The 15,452-nt window shown below is 38.5% G+C and overlaps 1 protein-coding gene across 1 annotated transcript in view; it reads right to left on the minus strand.

Annotated features, from left to right (window-relative positions):
* The window catches only part of PLCL2 (phospholipase C like 2), a 111,933-nt gene that overhangs the window by 45,088 nt on the left and 51,393 nt on the right, over positions 1-15,452 (minus strand). The window contains exon 2 of the mRNA XM_050891155.1: positions 3,036-5,522. Coding sequence (XP_050747112.1) covers positions 3,036-5,471 — 2,436 coding nt within the window. The 5' untranslated portion in view covers positions 5,472-5,522. The remainder of the gene's footprint in view (positions 1-3,035; positions 5,523-15,452) is intronic.

Genomic DNA, 15,452 nt, shown 5'->3' on the forward strand with positions numbered 1-15,452 from the left:
TTTAAACATACCTGAACTATAGTCCAGACGTGCTGTGGATCTGCTGGCTCCCATTTGGTGTGATTCACAAACCCAGCACTCCACTACCGATGTCATTCCTATCACAGAATCACACTTAGGTGAATTTTTAAGGTACTTTAATATAAATACCAATTTTGTACCTTTCCCTAAAATTTATTATAGTTGTATTTTATATCCAATATGCTAGAATATAAAACCATACATTTAAACCTGAAGAAAATTTCCAGTATTAGAAATACAATGTGACTCCAAGTAGCCACTGAAATTCCATGATGGGAATATTCTCAGCACTGTAATGAATTTAGGATTTTTGTACCAAGTGGGAGCTGGTGATCTATGGCAGGTCTGGAGTTTGTGTTCCTGTAGGAAACAAAAACAAAAACATGGTATATTGAAGTTACAAATGTGCTCAGTGCTCCTTTCTCTCGCGTCTTACCCAAGCAGGGTATCTGACACAGATTTTCATTTTAATCAAAATCACTTTCCATCTTGCTGGCATGGTAAGACTCATCTGTGGACAAATTTCCCAGAGAGACATAACACCAACCTTAATGCAAACAGGAATCAAATGTGAAAAATTTTGCTGTCCCTTTATGAGACAAAATACCCGAAGTAGACTTCAAAATATGTATATATAGCATATTCATGCAAAACTATGTGAATACTAAATTACATCTACCACAGTCATTTACAGTGTACGTTAAGTAAATGTTTAGTAGTATCTAGTAAACATCCAGGAAACAGAAACTACTTTTATTAACTGGACTACACCTTAATGACATCATAATTACATAGTTGAAAAGACAGACATTGGGAAGTCCATTCAAAAAGATTTTGTTTGAGATAAACATCATGGGTAAGCCATTATGAACAACAATTTTACAGAGAGGTTAACGAGGACCCAGGGAACATATATATTAATTAACGGCAGGCAGGACAGAACTATGGCTGTAACTCTTGCCTTTGAACTTCCAATCCTATATCCAGAGACTATCCCTCATACTATCAAGCAATTTAAACATGCAACATCATATCCAGTTTAATCACTCATGTTTAATCACTTTAATCACTTTTTTCAGTGATTAACATGTAACAACAAGTTATGACATCAGCTTTTGTCACGGTAATGTAGTACCTAACAAACAAGGAAGAAAAAAGGCTAGCTATTTGTATACAGATTTAGAGAAACCATTAAACTCACTGCTGCACACTTGCTTTTTTTCTCTTCTTCCATCTTATATTAAAAAAAAAACAAACCAGCTTTGCTGTTTATAATCTGGTTTGTGGGGACATTGTTTCTGTATCATAAAAATCGTAACAATTTGTAACGCAAAATTTCAGTAATATAGAAATTAAACAAATCTTACATTCCCTGACATAGGTTGGTATTTGAGTGGTTTATTTACTTTTATTAGCTGTAAAACCTTAGTTACGCAGAGTTTAAATTGTGCACATTATATAATCTGTCAGTAAACCTATGCAAAACTAATATTCCCTCATGTATCTAAAATATCTGCTTGATAGCATTTTGAGAGATGATAATGATGAATTCAGTTGATAGCACAACTTTCAAACTGACAGAATAAAATACATAAAATACATAAAATACCTTTTAGTATCTCATGTTCAAAGAAACCACACTGTAGAGCCTGTTTTCAATTGTTCTGGAAAATACTGCAGCATGCACAGTAAAGAGTTTAAAGTAGCTACAAAAACTGTGTGTTTTCACTGTTTCCTCAAATCTTAGGTTCAGCTGTTCCTTGAAAGGTATTTTAAAATACAGTATCCTTTATATGACAGAATTTTAGCCTTCAATAGGTTAACTACAGGTAAAGTTCACTTTATACGTAGCCCATAATGCGAAACATTTATGAGTCAAAATATCATCCCCGTATTTTTTTAATAATCTTTTAGTATAGCAATTTTATATACCAAGTGGAATGGGAGAGCTTCATAATGCTGTACTAATGTCTTCTTTCATATGAAGAAAAATTAGTTTTAAAACTCTATTACTATTAAAATCTCTTCAATATAAGATTATTCACAAAGAAAATTTATTTACACTGATGTGACTTTAAAATCCAGAATCAAGTCTCAGACATTTCCTTTAAACAGTTTCACCTTAACATTACATAAAGTAAGAGGATTTAATAGGTTACTTCATTTGAAATGACTATGCTTAATTTTATTGATCACTGCTGGTATTCCATCAGAAGTTTATAGATAGTTAACAGCTTCATTAAATAAAACACAACTTTACAACTCACTTTTATTTATGTCTAAAAGGGTTTATTTACCTGGAATCTTTATTGGAATCTCCAAACAATGCATTTTTGAAGTGGGATCGCTTGGCTTCCACAAAAACAAGCACCTCAGCCTGTACTTTTTCCTGAAATTCAATGTGTTTACTACACGTGACCTTTAAGGTAAGGTACTTTCTTCTAGAGGACGCCTTCTAATACCTTAGCACTAATTCCATGTATTTCTAACATATTGTTGCTAGGAAGAATCATGGAAAGCAAATGGTCTTTCTGAAAGTACTGCCTTCTATTTGGGAATGAGGAAAAAACAAAACCTCAGTGAAACAATGCTAAACATACTTTCATGTACAAGAAGTTTTCTAATAAGCAGTAACGTCTCCTTTTTCTATCAGCTGTATTTTCCTCCTGCATTTCTATTTAACTTAATTTTCTAAAATATTGCCATACTTTCCTCTAGTGTATATCTAACATTCCTTCAAAGACACAGGATGAGTCAACAGGCTTGAGTTCTAACACTGGAGTCATATTTCCAGTTCACACTCAACAAAATATGCATATGCATCCAAGGTTACCTCAGTAGAGAGTATCACCAAAAAAAGCTGCTCTGACATAATCCATTTTTAAAGCTGTTCAGCATTAACTTGAATAACGTAACTTACAAAATGCAGCAAGACTCTTAAAAACATATATTCCATATGCATCATAATACAAAAATACACATAAGAACTGATAAATTCATTGTAAAAACTGTACCTGCATATTTTCTCTCAAATCCGTGGCATCCCGAATAGGCTGGAGAGCATTCTTGAACACTTCATCTATTGTTTTAATCCATAATGTTCTCATAGAAGCATATTCCCTTGATTTCTTGCCCTTCCTCACAGAGAGGCCCCGCTTATGAGGTTTCCCACCACCCCTTCGATTAGTAATGGCCACATGCACAAACAAGGAAGCATGTGCTAAAATTTCACCAGTTAAAGACTGCAGAGGAACGTGCCGATAACCAGTCTGTAGACACTCAAAAGGAATAGTGTATTGCCCAATAAACTCATCCCCAATGTAATCATCATCCAGTACTACAAAACGCACCATAGCTAGTTCTGGTAAATTTATTTGAAATTCAAAGCTTTCATCAAAAATTGGATTATCCCCATTCTGATGCACAGTTTTCGTCCTTTGCTCTGCACAGTCGGCAGGGATTCCATGTATTTCAACATAGACATAAGGATCCACAACATCACCTTTGGCACCTGATCCCTTGGGTTTAGGGAAGTTTTGCCCACTAATGATTTTAATATGAAGCAGCTGAGGCGAAACTCCAGGCACGGTGTCTTTTGTATTCGCGCTAAAGAAGGATACTTCTTCTCTCATGATAGCAGGACGAAGGACATAGCCACAGTTTCCATTTTGTCGAAACCAACCAATGTTAAGATCCATCATTAAGCCAGGCGTTTGAAAGTTCATTGCTACTATCTGACAACCACATTTCCAAAAGTCCTGGGGATTCATATTACTAGAGTCAATCCTCATAGGACTGGGGAAAACTCTCGCAAGAAAACGTTTGTTATAATTTACAAAGTCTCCTGGGTTTTCATTGGCGTATTTGCTAGCAAGCACTTCGTTAAACGAACACACTTCCCAGTACTTCTGGAGCTGAAATGAAACTTGGAACTCTTTGAACTGAACGGATTTACATATGCTTACCAACTCAGAGAGCTCTTTGCAGAGCTGAAATCGTTTCCCTGTCATTGAGTTTTGCTGTTCTACCCCCTCTTTCCCCACTCTCTGTGACATTTCTGCTCCTTCATCTTCATCTGTAACATCTCCCTCTAGTCCAGAACAATTAGAGGAAAGCTTCTTTGCTTTAATTAGTATTTTCCCTTTAAGTGATTCCGGTGATGGAAGGTAAGACTCTTCAATGTTTGGAGACTGAGTATGTAGTTTGTCCCCCAAAATTTTCTTCATGTGTTGTACCATCACTTTCTGCTGCTTAATAGAACAGTGATTTTCTAAACACAAAATAAGAGGGTATTCTGAAGCAAAAAATGCATACTTGTTAATAATGTCGATCACACTACGGAAGACAATCTGTGATGTCATTGTATGCCCTGTATAAATCACAGGCTCATTATCTGGCCCATCCCATACATCCAGTTCAACACTTCGACAACCCATTTTAAGAGCGCGAATGTAACCTGTGATGTCAGAAGGCCCTCGAAACTGATCCTCTATCAAGTAGGTATTATGAGATGAATTTATAAAATAATGAGATAAAGGTTGTTTCATATCTTGACAAACTTTTTTATGTTCTGGATCAAATATGTGGCAGTCTGGTGAAGTAAGGTAATTCGTAAACCCATCTATAGAAAGACAAGCCTTTTCCTGGCCCTCTTTGGCTGGCTCGTATTTCTGAATAATTTCAAGGCTTATTTCTTCCGTGACGTGTGCCATACCCTGTTCTGCTTCTAAAAACATCATAAGGTCCTTGGTATCTAGGAATTCTTTATTGCTTGAAAACTGAACCAACAGGAAATAGATTTCAGGTCTGGTACAAAGCTCATGAAAAACTTCAATAAACTCTTCTTTTGTTACTTCAGTACCAGTTTTTTCCTTGGATCTATGTAACTCCTTGAATTTTAGTTCAATTTTATTAGTTTTTAAACCAGGATTTAAGTCTTTTATAAACTGTACAGCATTACACAGGGGTATATGTCCCAAATTATCTACATCTGATTCACTGAACATTTGTGAAAGCCATGAAGTCCGCATATTATCTTGAGTACTTTCTATCATATCTAGAGTATGTTTTCCATAAGAAATCAGGTATCTTAAGCCAGTAACCCAAATATTTGCAATGTCTGCTGAGTTAGCGACAAGATCTAGTGACTCATAGTTTTCTCCATATATAATTGAAAATGCACAGTCTTCTGATATCTGGTCGTATATTCCATTGCTGCGAAAAATATCTGTATTTTTTCCTGTTCTTACTTCTTTAATTGATTTAATATCAATCTTTGCTTTTTCAGAATCCTTTTTTGAAGGTTCCCAGCGTAGAGACTGCATATCTGCATCTAAAAGAAAATATCGGTGATACACTCTAGAGTTGGATCGAATCTTTTTGAGCTCAGAGCCTTCAACCATTGCGTTTATACAGTCACTTGCACTGCTGATCTTTTTCTCAGTTGGCATACTGCTAAACGACACAGTCTTTTTCCGTTCTCGCTTTTGTTTCGTACCATCCTGGTAAACAAGAGGGGGAAAAAAGAAAACACGTATCAGTATGATTTTGCTCAACATTGAAAAAGGTTTCACCTTAAAGCTGAAAGTTCATAAAGTAGTTCAAAAAGGTCTAGCATCTGTGCGATGACCAGTAAGATGGAAATTCTTATTGGAATCATCACAAATGAAAAAACTAATAATGGCTTAATATTTGTTCTTGCCTATATAAGTAATCTTCCAGGGTCTTTTTTTTTTTTTTAAATATATATTTTGTATGAACACAAAATTAAACAAAGCAAGTTTTGAATATTAATGAAACAATAATGCTGTATAAATGCATTTTATTTTATCAGTAATAACCTACTTACAGAGATAATGGGTTCTACAGCCAAGGCAGCAGGAAATAAGCTTTCCTCTGAGTCCTTCTATAGTCCTACAGATACTTGCTGAACTTTGTCAGTACAGAATATAATGCTTTAATACCATGCCGACAGGGTCCTCATGAACACCAGAGAAACATTAATACACAATTAACTACATAAAATCCATAGGACATGGTCCTAATCTAAGCATACAGGACGTTAACAGCACTTATTACACATAGCTCCCTTCTCTACTGCACCCATCCATGTTCTTCCCACAGACTGGCCAGAGCATTGACATATGCATCCCACCCCTATACTAGGAAAACATCCACATTAGTCTTAAGAAGCTACACTGAAACACAAGCAACTGGACTGGAGCAGATATAATTCACTGCAAGTTCTGAGTTTCAGGAAATACTACAGTGACTCAAGAGGGAACTGTCTGAGAGGATTAAAATTTAACTGGTTCCAAAGAAGCTGCATATCATTAGAAAGAACTTGAATGGAAAATGCAAGACCTGGTCAGGAAGGGAAGCAAAAGTGATTCACCTTTGCTCTTAAACCAATGAAATAACCAGAGGTCTTAGTTTACTAGAGAAAGCTTTGGTAGAAAACTGGATATATAAGCCATTTAAAAAAAAAAAAAAAAAAAGAAAAAATAATGTCATTTAGCTACCTCTATTTGTAGTTTGTATTAATTCAAACAAGTGCAAATAAATCAGTAACAGATGACTTAAGTACAATCAATTTCATGAGAAAGAACTGAATTTAAGAAACCTGTGTGCTTTCATTATCTGCATTTTCTGAGATTGAAAAATGCTGCGTTTTTTTTCTAAAAGCACCATGTGTCTTGATAAGCTAACTTTTAGTCCAAAAAAATACTTCCATGAAATAATCTTTTTATGTTAGATACCCTATTTAGAAGTGTTCTTATATTCCAGCACAGCTCAAAAAATTACTTTTCCAGCTTTATACAAAAAGCGTGTTGATTTTCCCTCTAATAGTTTTCCATTTGAAGTATGTTCCAGTGCAAATCAGCATTGCTTATATGGCAGAAAGGAGAGGGAAAGAAAACTTTTAACGATTGCTACGCTGAACAGATGTTCAAATAAAAACCATCCATTACAGAATGCATTTCCAGTTCAGGGCATATGTGATGCATGTTTAATTTCATTAAACTAAAAATGTAGAATTCTGTTTTTGTAATTTAATTTATAAGCATCCAAAAAGCCTTTCACTGAAAACAATGATTAGTAAAGTAAGCAGACTTAATATTTGCTGTTCTGCATTTGAGAAAATTAATCAACCATACAATTCTTGCACCTTTAATGACAGCAGAATTTGCTTTACGCAAGTTCTCAAGAGACCAGTAAAAGTGAATAACGCTACAGAGAACTGTTTTATTTCTAACTCCAGATCAAACACCTGCAATGGATACCGCACAGGGCTGACTCTTGGAATCTCATTACATGTAGTTTGGGCATAAGGATTGCTTTCAAACAAAAGCAAATGTCCTGAATTTAAAAAAATAATAAATTACAAATGTGATTTTTCTTTACAAAGATTTTTGTTCTATTTTAAGCCTAGCTTCTTGTCTGGCTACCTATCTATATTTCTTAACCTGAAAAAGTGGCAAGGGACAGCACCACAGAAATGAGCAATGACATTCCTGTCCAGTATTTTAGGGCTTGGAATGAAGCATGCTGAAACTCCTCAATGCTCCAGGTTTCTTAGTCACAGATCTAGGAGGGGAATATATTTCTTGAACTCTTCAGTGAGAGACAACTGACAGATAAACTCCTGACACCAGAACTGTCAAGGCCTGGCAAGTATTACCTTGCCTGACTGTGATCAGTATTTACCAAACACAAGGAAGGTCTATGCCTTTCTCTATGATCAGGATTATGTCTGATCCAAGACACTGAATGGCAAGGGAGAAAAAAAATCTGCCATTTCTTGATGCCATCTGATGTAAATAGGTCCATCTCAAGGGAACTCCATTCCCAACTCTAGTTACCTAAAGACTGAATTGGAGTTTACACATGCGGATCAGAGGAATAATTCAATCTACCACCTGCAAGACTATTTTGCTTGCCTGCCAGATGAATTTGAAGCCAGTTTGACAGTATTCTGCATTTCTGCAGGGTAAGGCAGTCTCACCACTTGGCTTATTCATATAAAGCCTGCTGGCTGTAGACATCATTGTCTGAATGTGATGACCGTGAAGACAAATTTTAAAATACTCTTGTGAGTTTTTCACAGCTCTGAGCTCCAGAACACCCTTCATAAGTTTTTGCTTCTCCAGAGATCAATGATCCTGAGCTACCAGACTGCCTGTGCAAGTCCCCATCCTCACAGAGACATGGCAGTCACAATCAATCTGCATAAACAGAAGACCTTAAAAGGATATTTTCCCAAAGACACTGGCCAGGATTATCCACCTGTCTGAAAAGAAACAGAAAAGAAACTCTCACTCATAAGCTGAGAATGGAATTGCATAGAGTGTGCACAAACTGTATGAAACAGGTTTGCAAGCCTCAGAGATATAGTCTGGCACAGAGAAGGAGGCAGATGATGTGGAGGATTTCACCCTGAAAGTGGGGTGGCATTCATGAACTGGGTCAGGTCTCTCATGGCCCTAAGTCTATTTTGAATCAAAAAGACTGACACATCAGAAAACTGTATGTATCTGAACAAACACAGGAGTGACTTCTCAGCATTCATGAGACTTACAGTGTTCTTGATGCTGTTCAAGACGCTCGAAGTGAGACTGGCTCTACAGTACAGATGCATAATTCTGTCCATGGCAGAAGCTACAATTTTTGTGCTGAAACAACTTTCAGAGTCATTCTAGGATCTCTCACACAATGAAGACCATGTCAATCTTCAGATTATAACAGGTACTGTCATCATAACTCAGGACTTCCCCTGAAGACTGCCTGTTCTTCAGAAGACTTTACCATTGAAATCAGAATGACCACCTCATCAATACATTTCCTAAAACCATGTGTGCCATATCGAAGGTCACTTGCAAGAAGTTTTGAGAAACAGACCACACCACAGATAAAACTGTTGTGAAACTTTGCTAATATCTGCTACGAGTGACAACACAGAGTTTAGTTTATCCAGGAGATCGTAGCAACAGAAAGCAAAGTATCTAGCAGTTTAAAAACCAGAAATAATCCCAGCTGACATCTATGGCACTTAAGAGACAGAGACAGCTGGAGAAAACAGCTTAAAAGAGCAAACAGGGAACAGTATCTCCATGATAACTTTTTTTTTTACTCCTCTCAAGGTACAGATAAAGAAATGGTTGTGTGACTAAGACAGCACTATCTACAAAACAGAATTCTGGAGACGACAAAGAATTTTGAATCGGTCACTGAGAGGTATGCACATCATTCCTGAACAGCAAAGCTTTTAATATATGCAACTTCATGATAAAATTACTTAAAGAGCAGTTCCAATAACCACGGGTACTGATAGGGACCATGGTAGAGTTCAAACAGAGATTTGAGAATGTAATAGAACAGGATGATAGAGGAAATAATGAATAGTGCAAGATTTGTAACCACCTCCTAAAGGAAAGGATGCGGAGAGTGAACTTTATGACCTGTAAATGCCCAAATGAAACATGCTCCAGAAGACACCATGGGGAAAGCAGTACTTCAAAAAACATTCAGTCCTGGAGTTACCAAGAAGTTTAGGTACTGCTTGGTACAGTGGAATCTATAACACTTTGGGAAGAAACTTACAGCCCAAGGCAGGGGCCTGCCACCCCCCTGAGGTGGGAAGTGAGGGGCTGCAACCAGAGCACTGTGCAGGACAGTCCTTCCATAGCCAACACAGAATGGCCCTTACTGTCGCCAACGCAAACTTCAGAGATAGGTGTCTGTGATCCTGCCTCTCTCCATGACTAAAGCAGCTACCTGCAGCTTTGATGCGGTAGTTACGCTAACTGGGATTTGAAGATTAACGCCTCTATCTGCATTTAGCCCACTGTGGTGGGTTGACCCTGACTGGATGCCAGGTGCCCACCAAAGCCACTCTATCACTCCCCTCAACTGGACAGGGGAGAGAAAATATAATGAAAGGCTCATATGTCGAGATAGGGACAGGGAGAGATCACTCACCAATTACCATCATGGGCAAAACAGACTCGACTTGGGGAAAAAAAATTAATTTAATTTATTACCAGTCAAATCAGAGCAGGATAATGAGAAATAAAACCAAATCTTAAAAACATCTTCCCCCGACCCCTCCCTTCTTCCCAGGCTTAACTTTCCTCCTGATTTTCTCTACCTCCTCCCCTGACAGCAGCACAGGGAGACAGGGAATGGGGGTTTTGGTCAGTTCATCACACGTTGTTTCTGCCGCTCCTTCCTCCTCAGGGGGAGGACTGCTCACACTTTTCCCCTGCTCCAGCGTGGAGTCCCTCCCACAGGAGACAGTCCTCCACAAACTTCTCCAACGTGAGTCCTTCCCACGGGCTACAGTTCTTCACGAACTGCTCCAGCATGGGTCCCTTCCACAAGGTGCAGTCCTTCAGGAGCAGACTGCTCCAGCGTGGGTCCCCCGCGGGGTCACAAGTCCTGCCAGCAAACCTGCTCCAGTGTTGGTTCCTCTCTCTATGGGTCCACAGGTCCTGCCAGGAGCCTGCTCCAGCGTGGGCTTCCCATGGGGTCACAGCCTCCTTTGGGCATCCACCTGCTCCAGCGTGGGGTCCTCCACGGGCTGCAGGTGGATATCTGCTCCACCGTGGACCTCCATGGGCTGCAGGGCGACAGCCTGCCTCACCATGGTCTTCAGCACGGGCTGCAGGGGAATCTCCGCTCTGGTGCCTGGAGCACCTCCTCCCCCTCCTTCTTCACTGACCTTGGTGTCTGCAGGGTTGTTTCTCTCACATATTCTCACTCCTCTCTTTCCAGCTGCAATTGCTGCTGCGCAGTAACTTTTCTTCCCTTTCTTAAGTATGTTATCCCAGAGGTGCTACCACCGTCGCTGATGGGCTCGGCCTTGGCCAGTGGCAGGTCTGTCTTGGAGCTGGCTGGCACTGGCTCTATCAGACACAGGGGAGGCTTCTAGCAGCTTCTTACAGAAGCAGCCCCTGTAGGCCCCCCCACTACCAAAACCTTGCCCTGCAAACCCAATACACCCACTAAGGCACTCCTTTTGAGACAGAGGACTTTACAAAGACAAGACAATGGTAACAAGAGGAAGTGGCAGAATGACACATTTTTAGAGCACTCATCTGGGAAGTGAAAGTCCCTGATGCCATTACTCCATAAACATTTCACTTGGTGACCGTGAATGCAAAACGTACCAACAGTCCACGCAGCAGGGACCTGAACACTGAATTTTGCCCTCTCAGAGGAATACCCACCTCCCCAGGTGACAGATCCTGCTGCTTCTTGTTTATGCTCTAACCATACAGATTTTCCATTCATGTTTATATACCAGAGGTTCATCAGAAGCGTGGAAGGCAGCTCCATCCTAGTGTTAAGAGCATGCGGCTAGCACACAAGGAGCTGCGCATTTGAAGATCCCAAGGCAGAAGGACTAGAACCCCATCACTCAATGAGTAGGTGAGTGCTCTGCCAACCAAGCAACTACATAAAAAATAGAGCACAAGACACCTCCCCTCATCCCCAGCACCTCACTGCAGGCTTTCTGATTGTGGCTGAGCTTTGACAATGTGTGAAGAAACCCACACACCTTGTGGCAATGATGGCACACAGTCTACAGGAGCCACAGTCCCAAGAATGCCTACTTAAATAATCCCAAACAGGCTTAGAAACAAGATGGATGCTGAGCCATTCAGCCTAGCAAAGATGGCAATGTCTGTACATATGTGTAGTAACAAGACTGCAATCACATACAGTTTCTCAAGAGCTTTTAAATAAATCAAAGGTTTTTTGCATGTAAGTTCTGAATTCAGTGACATGTTTGTGAATCTGAGGGTCAAGTGTTGTGGCAATACTCTGAACAATTACTGGTGAGTAGATGAGAACACAGGCCATGCCTAAGTTTGGTTAGTTTTATTTTTTTTTAAATCACACTATTATTTAATGTCATATAGCATAAAAGCTGTTTTAGAAGTAATTTAATGTACATCTGTAGTCAACAGTTGCAATACAATTCACTACTTTATGATGAGAACACGCTAATGATCACTATGAACATATAGTAAACTACTTTTCTGACACTATACAACTCATTGGTGTCTTGCTTTTATAGCGCATGTTATACTTAAGTAGCCAATTTGAGTATGAAAACTGACTGTCTTTATCAAACGCAATTCAGCAGCAATTGCAAAATCACCTAGCTTAACAACATGATGTATAGCATAAGCCTATTTCAGGAAGTGGTTAGTTAAAAAAAAAAAAATTGAAGCTTTGTTTATTTAATTAAGATACCTAAGCATTTTTCTTCAGAACCCCACAAAACAAAAACCTTGAATTTTATAGATTTTCTTTATACTTAAGAAAGCATTCAAGTATGTCTATCTATAGTTAGGTCTATTCAAAGAGAAAAAACACAGATATTTGAGGCAGTATTTTAAAACATTCAATTTCTAAATGCATTTTAACACTAATATGATAATATCAGTAATTTGTTCTTTTCCAAGGTTTAACCTGTGGTTTTACAGATATAAATGCAGACATAGATCAGCAAATGAGTGACAAATGCAATGTCAGTATCATATTATCCTTCTCTTTATAAATATTTTCATTGCAAAACTATTTAGGATTTTCTTTGAAAAAATATCTTTAACTGATACGGCAATAATAAACAGGACCATTTATTTTTGCAAACACAAAAAAAGGAATTAATTGTTATGTATAGGTTACCTACATACAGCTCCCAGCTCATTCCAGAACATAACATGCAGCATTATAAAAGAAGCTAAGCAAGTTTTTGTGTGAAAGAGTCAGCAGAAAAAAGGAAGGAAAATAACAGGTAACTAAAATCAGCAACGTTTCATCTTTGTTACACAAAATTTAGCATTGATTTCAAAAGTTACATGCAGTTAAAGGCAGAGTGAGAGTCTTCTTTGGAAGCAGGTGGGGAAAAGGGAGAAAGGGGGAGGGAAAGAAGAGAGAACGTGGGGCAGGAAAGGCATTTCACCATTAGGAGCCATGTCCTCTAAGGCAGTACGTCTACATCCTTGGTGCACCCTCTCTCAGCCCAATTCTCCTGGAATCAACAACTCAGCAGAAGAATCTGCTGACAGCCACCACCCAGCCTCTCTCCTCTAGGCAAGTATTTATGTTCTTCCTAGTCAGTACCTTTTAAGTTGCCATTCCTAGGAGATTCTTACTAACACAGTGACCCAAATTCACTAAAAAGCACGTACTTTATAATGCTTTAACACAGCTGTCCAAAGCTTGCAGAGCATGTGAAAATCAAAACAAGAAGAAACTCTCCAACTAATTAGCAGTTCAGCTGACAGAATCCCAAACACTTCAGAAATGGCATATATTAAATCACACCGTGTACAATAGCTTCTGAATGGAACTGTAGCCACTGTTTAACGGTACACAGCACGGAGCAGTTGTATTTAAGACACAGTAAGAGGGTCCTCAACTGAAATAATAAGCATTTGGGGGGAAACAAAACACCAGCTATTTGGAAAACACAGGGCCTCCCACTCGTTGTGAACCGCTGTATTTGAGCTCAGCATTTAAATATTTTTCCAAACTGGTATTCATGGCATATCTGCTGTTTGCAGAAATCTCTTAGAGAAACGTATTTTTTTCAATGTGTGGTGGGTTGGCCCCAGCCAGACCCAGTTACACAATGTTATAAATAACAGTGAGGAGGAAAGAAAAATATGAAGATTGGCTGCACAAGTAACAATTCTTTTTTTTTTAAATCTTTTTTTACTAAGGGAATTCTGTTATTAAAGGAATATGGACACAGTGGCAAGTCTTAGCTCAATATTCAAACAAAAATGATCTCTGTTATTTCAGATAAGCTAATTGCATGGTTCATGATATAGCTAAACCAATTTCCTCTTCAAACCCTCTTCAAAACATTAATTTTCTGTCCTGTCCCTTCCTCCTCCTGCCCCAGCTGCATCTCCCTTCTCCCCATCCCAGCTCCGCAGGCCCACATTAGCACCTGCCTGACACACAGTAAGTTAATTTACCTCACTACTTCAGGAAACGAAGAATCTCTTTTTTGCTGAATTAGTTTTCTGCAATTTTAGTGAGCTGAAACAATTTGCCATGTGATGGAGTAAGTATCAAAGCTGGTTCAAAATAACCACTAGAAACAGGGGATTGATTAAAAATGGGAGGAAAGAACAGAATCACTCACTTGTATCAAGAAATTAATTCAATCATAATCAATGCAGTTGAAATTGTTCTGTTGAAATCAGATCCTACATGACCTGACAAGAGAACTTTATGTCATTAGCGAAAACAAAATCTCTCATCTTGGTCCACCTCACAGAATGTACATCAACGATTTCATAAACATATTGAATACAAAGGCAAGGTATAAGAAAGAACTACCAACATCATAACATAACAGAATCGAGGTTCTCAGGACTCCTTTGGCTCATTTTGTTCTGCCTCACTTCAAGAAAACAGGACACCAGAAAATTTATGACTACATTACATGAGAGAGATCGCTACTACACTACCTATTAGTAAGAGCAGAGAAAAATGGTAGCCTGTGTTGTCCTTGTAGCTTTTAGAGCAGGCAATTTAACTCGAAGACTGTGACTGCGATGAGCAGGGAAATAACAGGATATGGTTTTGCAAATAAAGTCTAGACTAAGGCTTTCTTTGTAAAACTTCTTACAGAAGAGCTTATTTAGTCATTTGATCAGTTTACCAAGAGTAAAGAAACCATTTTTTTAATATATTTTTTATGTTGCTGTCTTAAGTATCCTTAGGTTCTTCAACATTCAAATGCTCTTACAGTATGTCGCAGGGGAGCTTTCCGTGAACCTCAGCTACGAGGCAGACACTTCTTCCACCAAGACGCCCAAAACATCCACAGGCATGCTGCCGCTTGCTCCCTCTCGCTCAGCTCTTAAAGCTGACGCAAGCTGAGCAAGGTAAGAGAATGTCCTAACTCCAATGCTAAAACTCGCTAAAGCAGCATTAACACATTTCATGTCTCAAAACATTAACTGTATTATATTCCTCACTGTTAGTGTTTGCAAGTCATATTGGTAAGTTTTACAAAGAGAACTAAAAAAGAAATGACAGCTCAGTTTGAAAATGTTCTTCAGTTAAATGACAGAACGGGATTACATGGAGCACTCCTGGTTTCCTGGTTTTCAACAGGTGTTTTGCAGTTTTAATTCTGAGCCTCAGTTTTAACCAGAGGCTAACATACCAAAATAGTTTAGCCATCTCTTCTTAGGGCCATCTTTTTAAAGGCAAAATGTATGCCTGATCTCTTGAGGATCAAGTAATTAACTTTTTAAAAACAAAACATTAAATCACAGTGGTATTTCACCATATTAATTCAGCACACACAAATCCATTCCATGTTTTTCAAAAGAAAGTAAACAATCTGATATTGCTTACTCTGCTGAAAATAAAGTTGTAACTACTTATACTATGTT

Source organism: Gymnogyps californianus, chromosome 2, assembly GCF_018139145.2.
Source record: "Gymnogyps californianus isolate 813 chromosome 2, ASM1813914v2, whole genome shotgun sequence".
Classification (NCBI taxonomy): domain Eukaryota; kingdom Metazoa; phylum Chordata; class Aves; order Accipitriformes; family Cathartidae; genus Gymnogyps; species Gymnogyps californianus.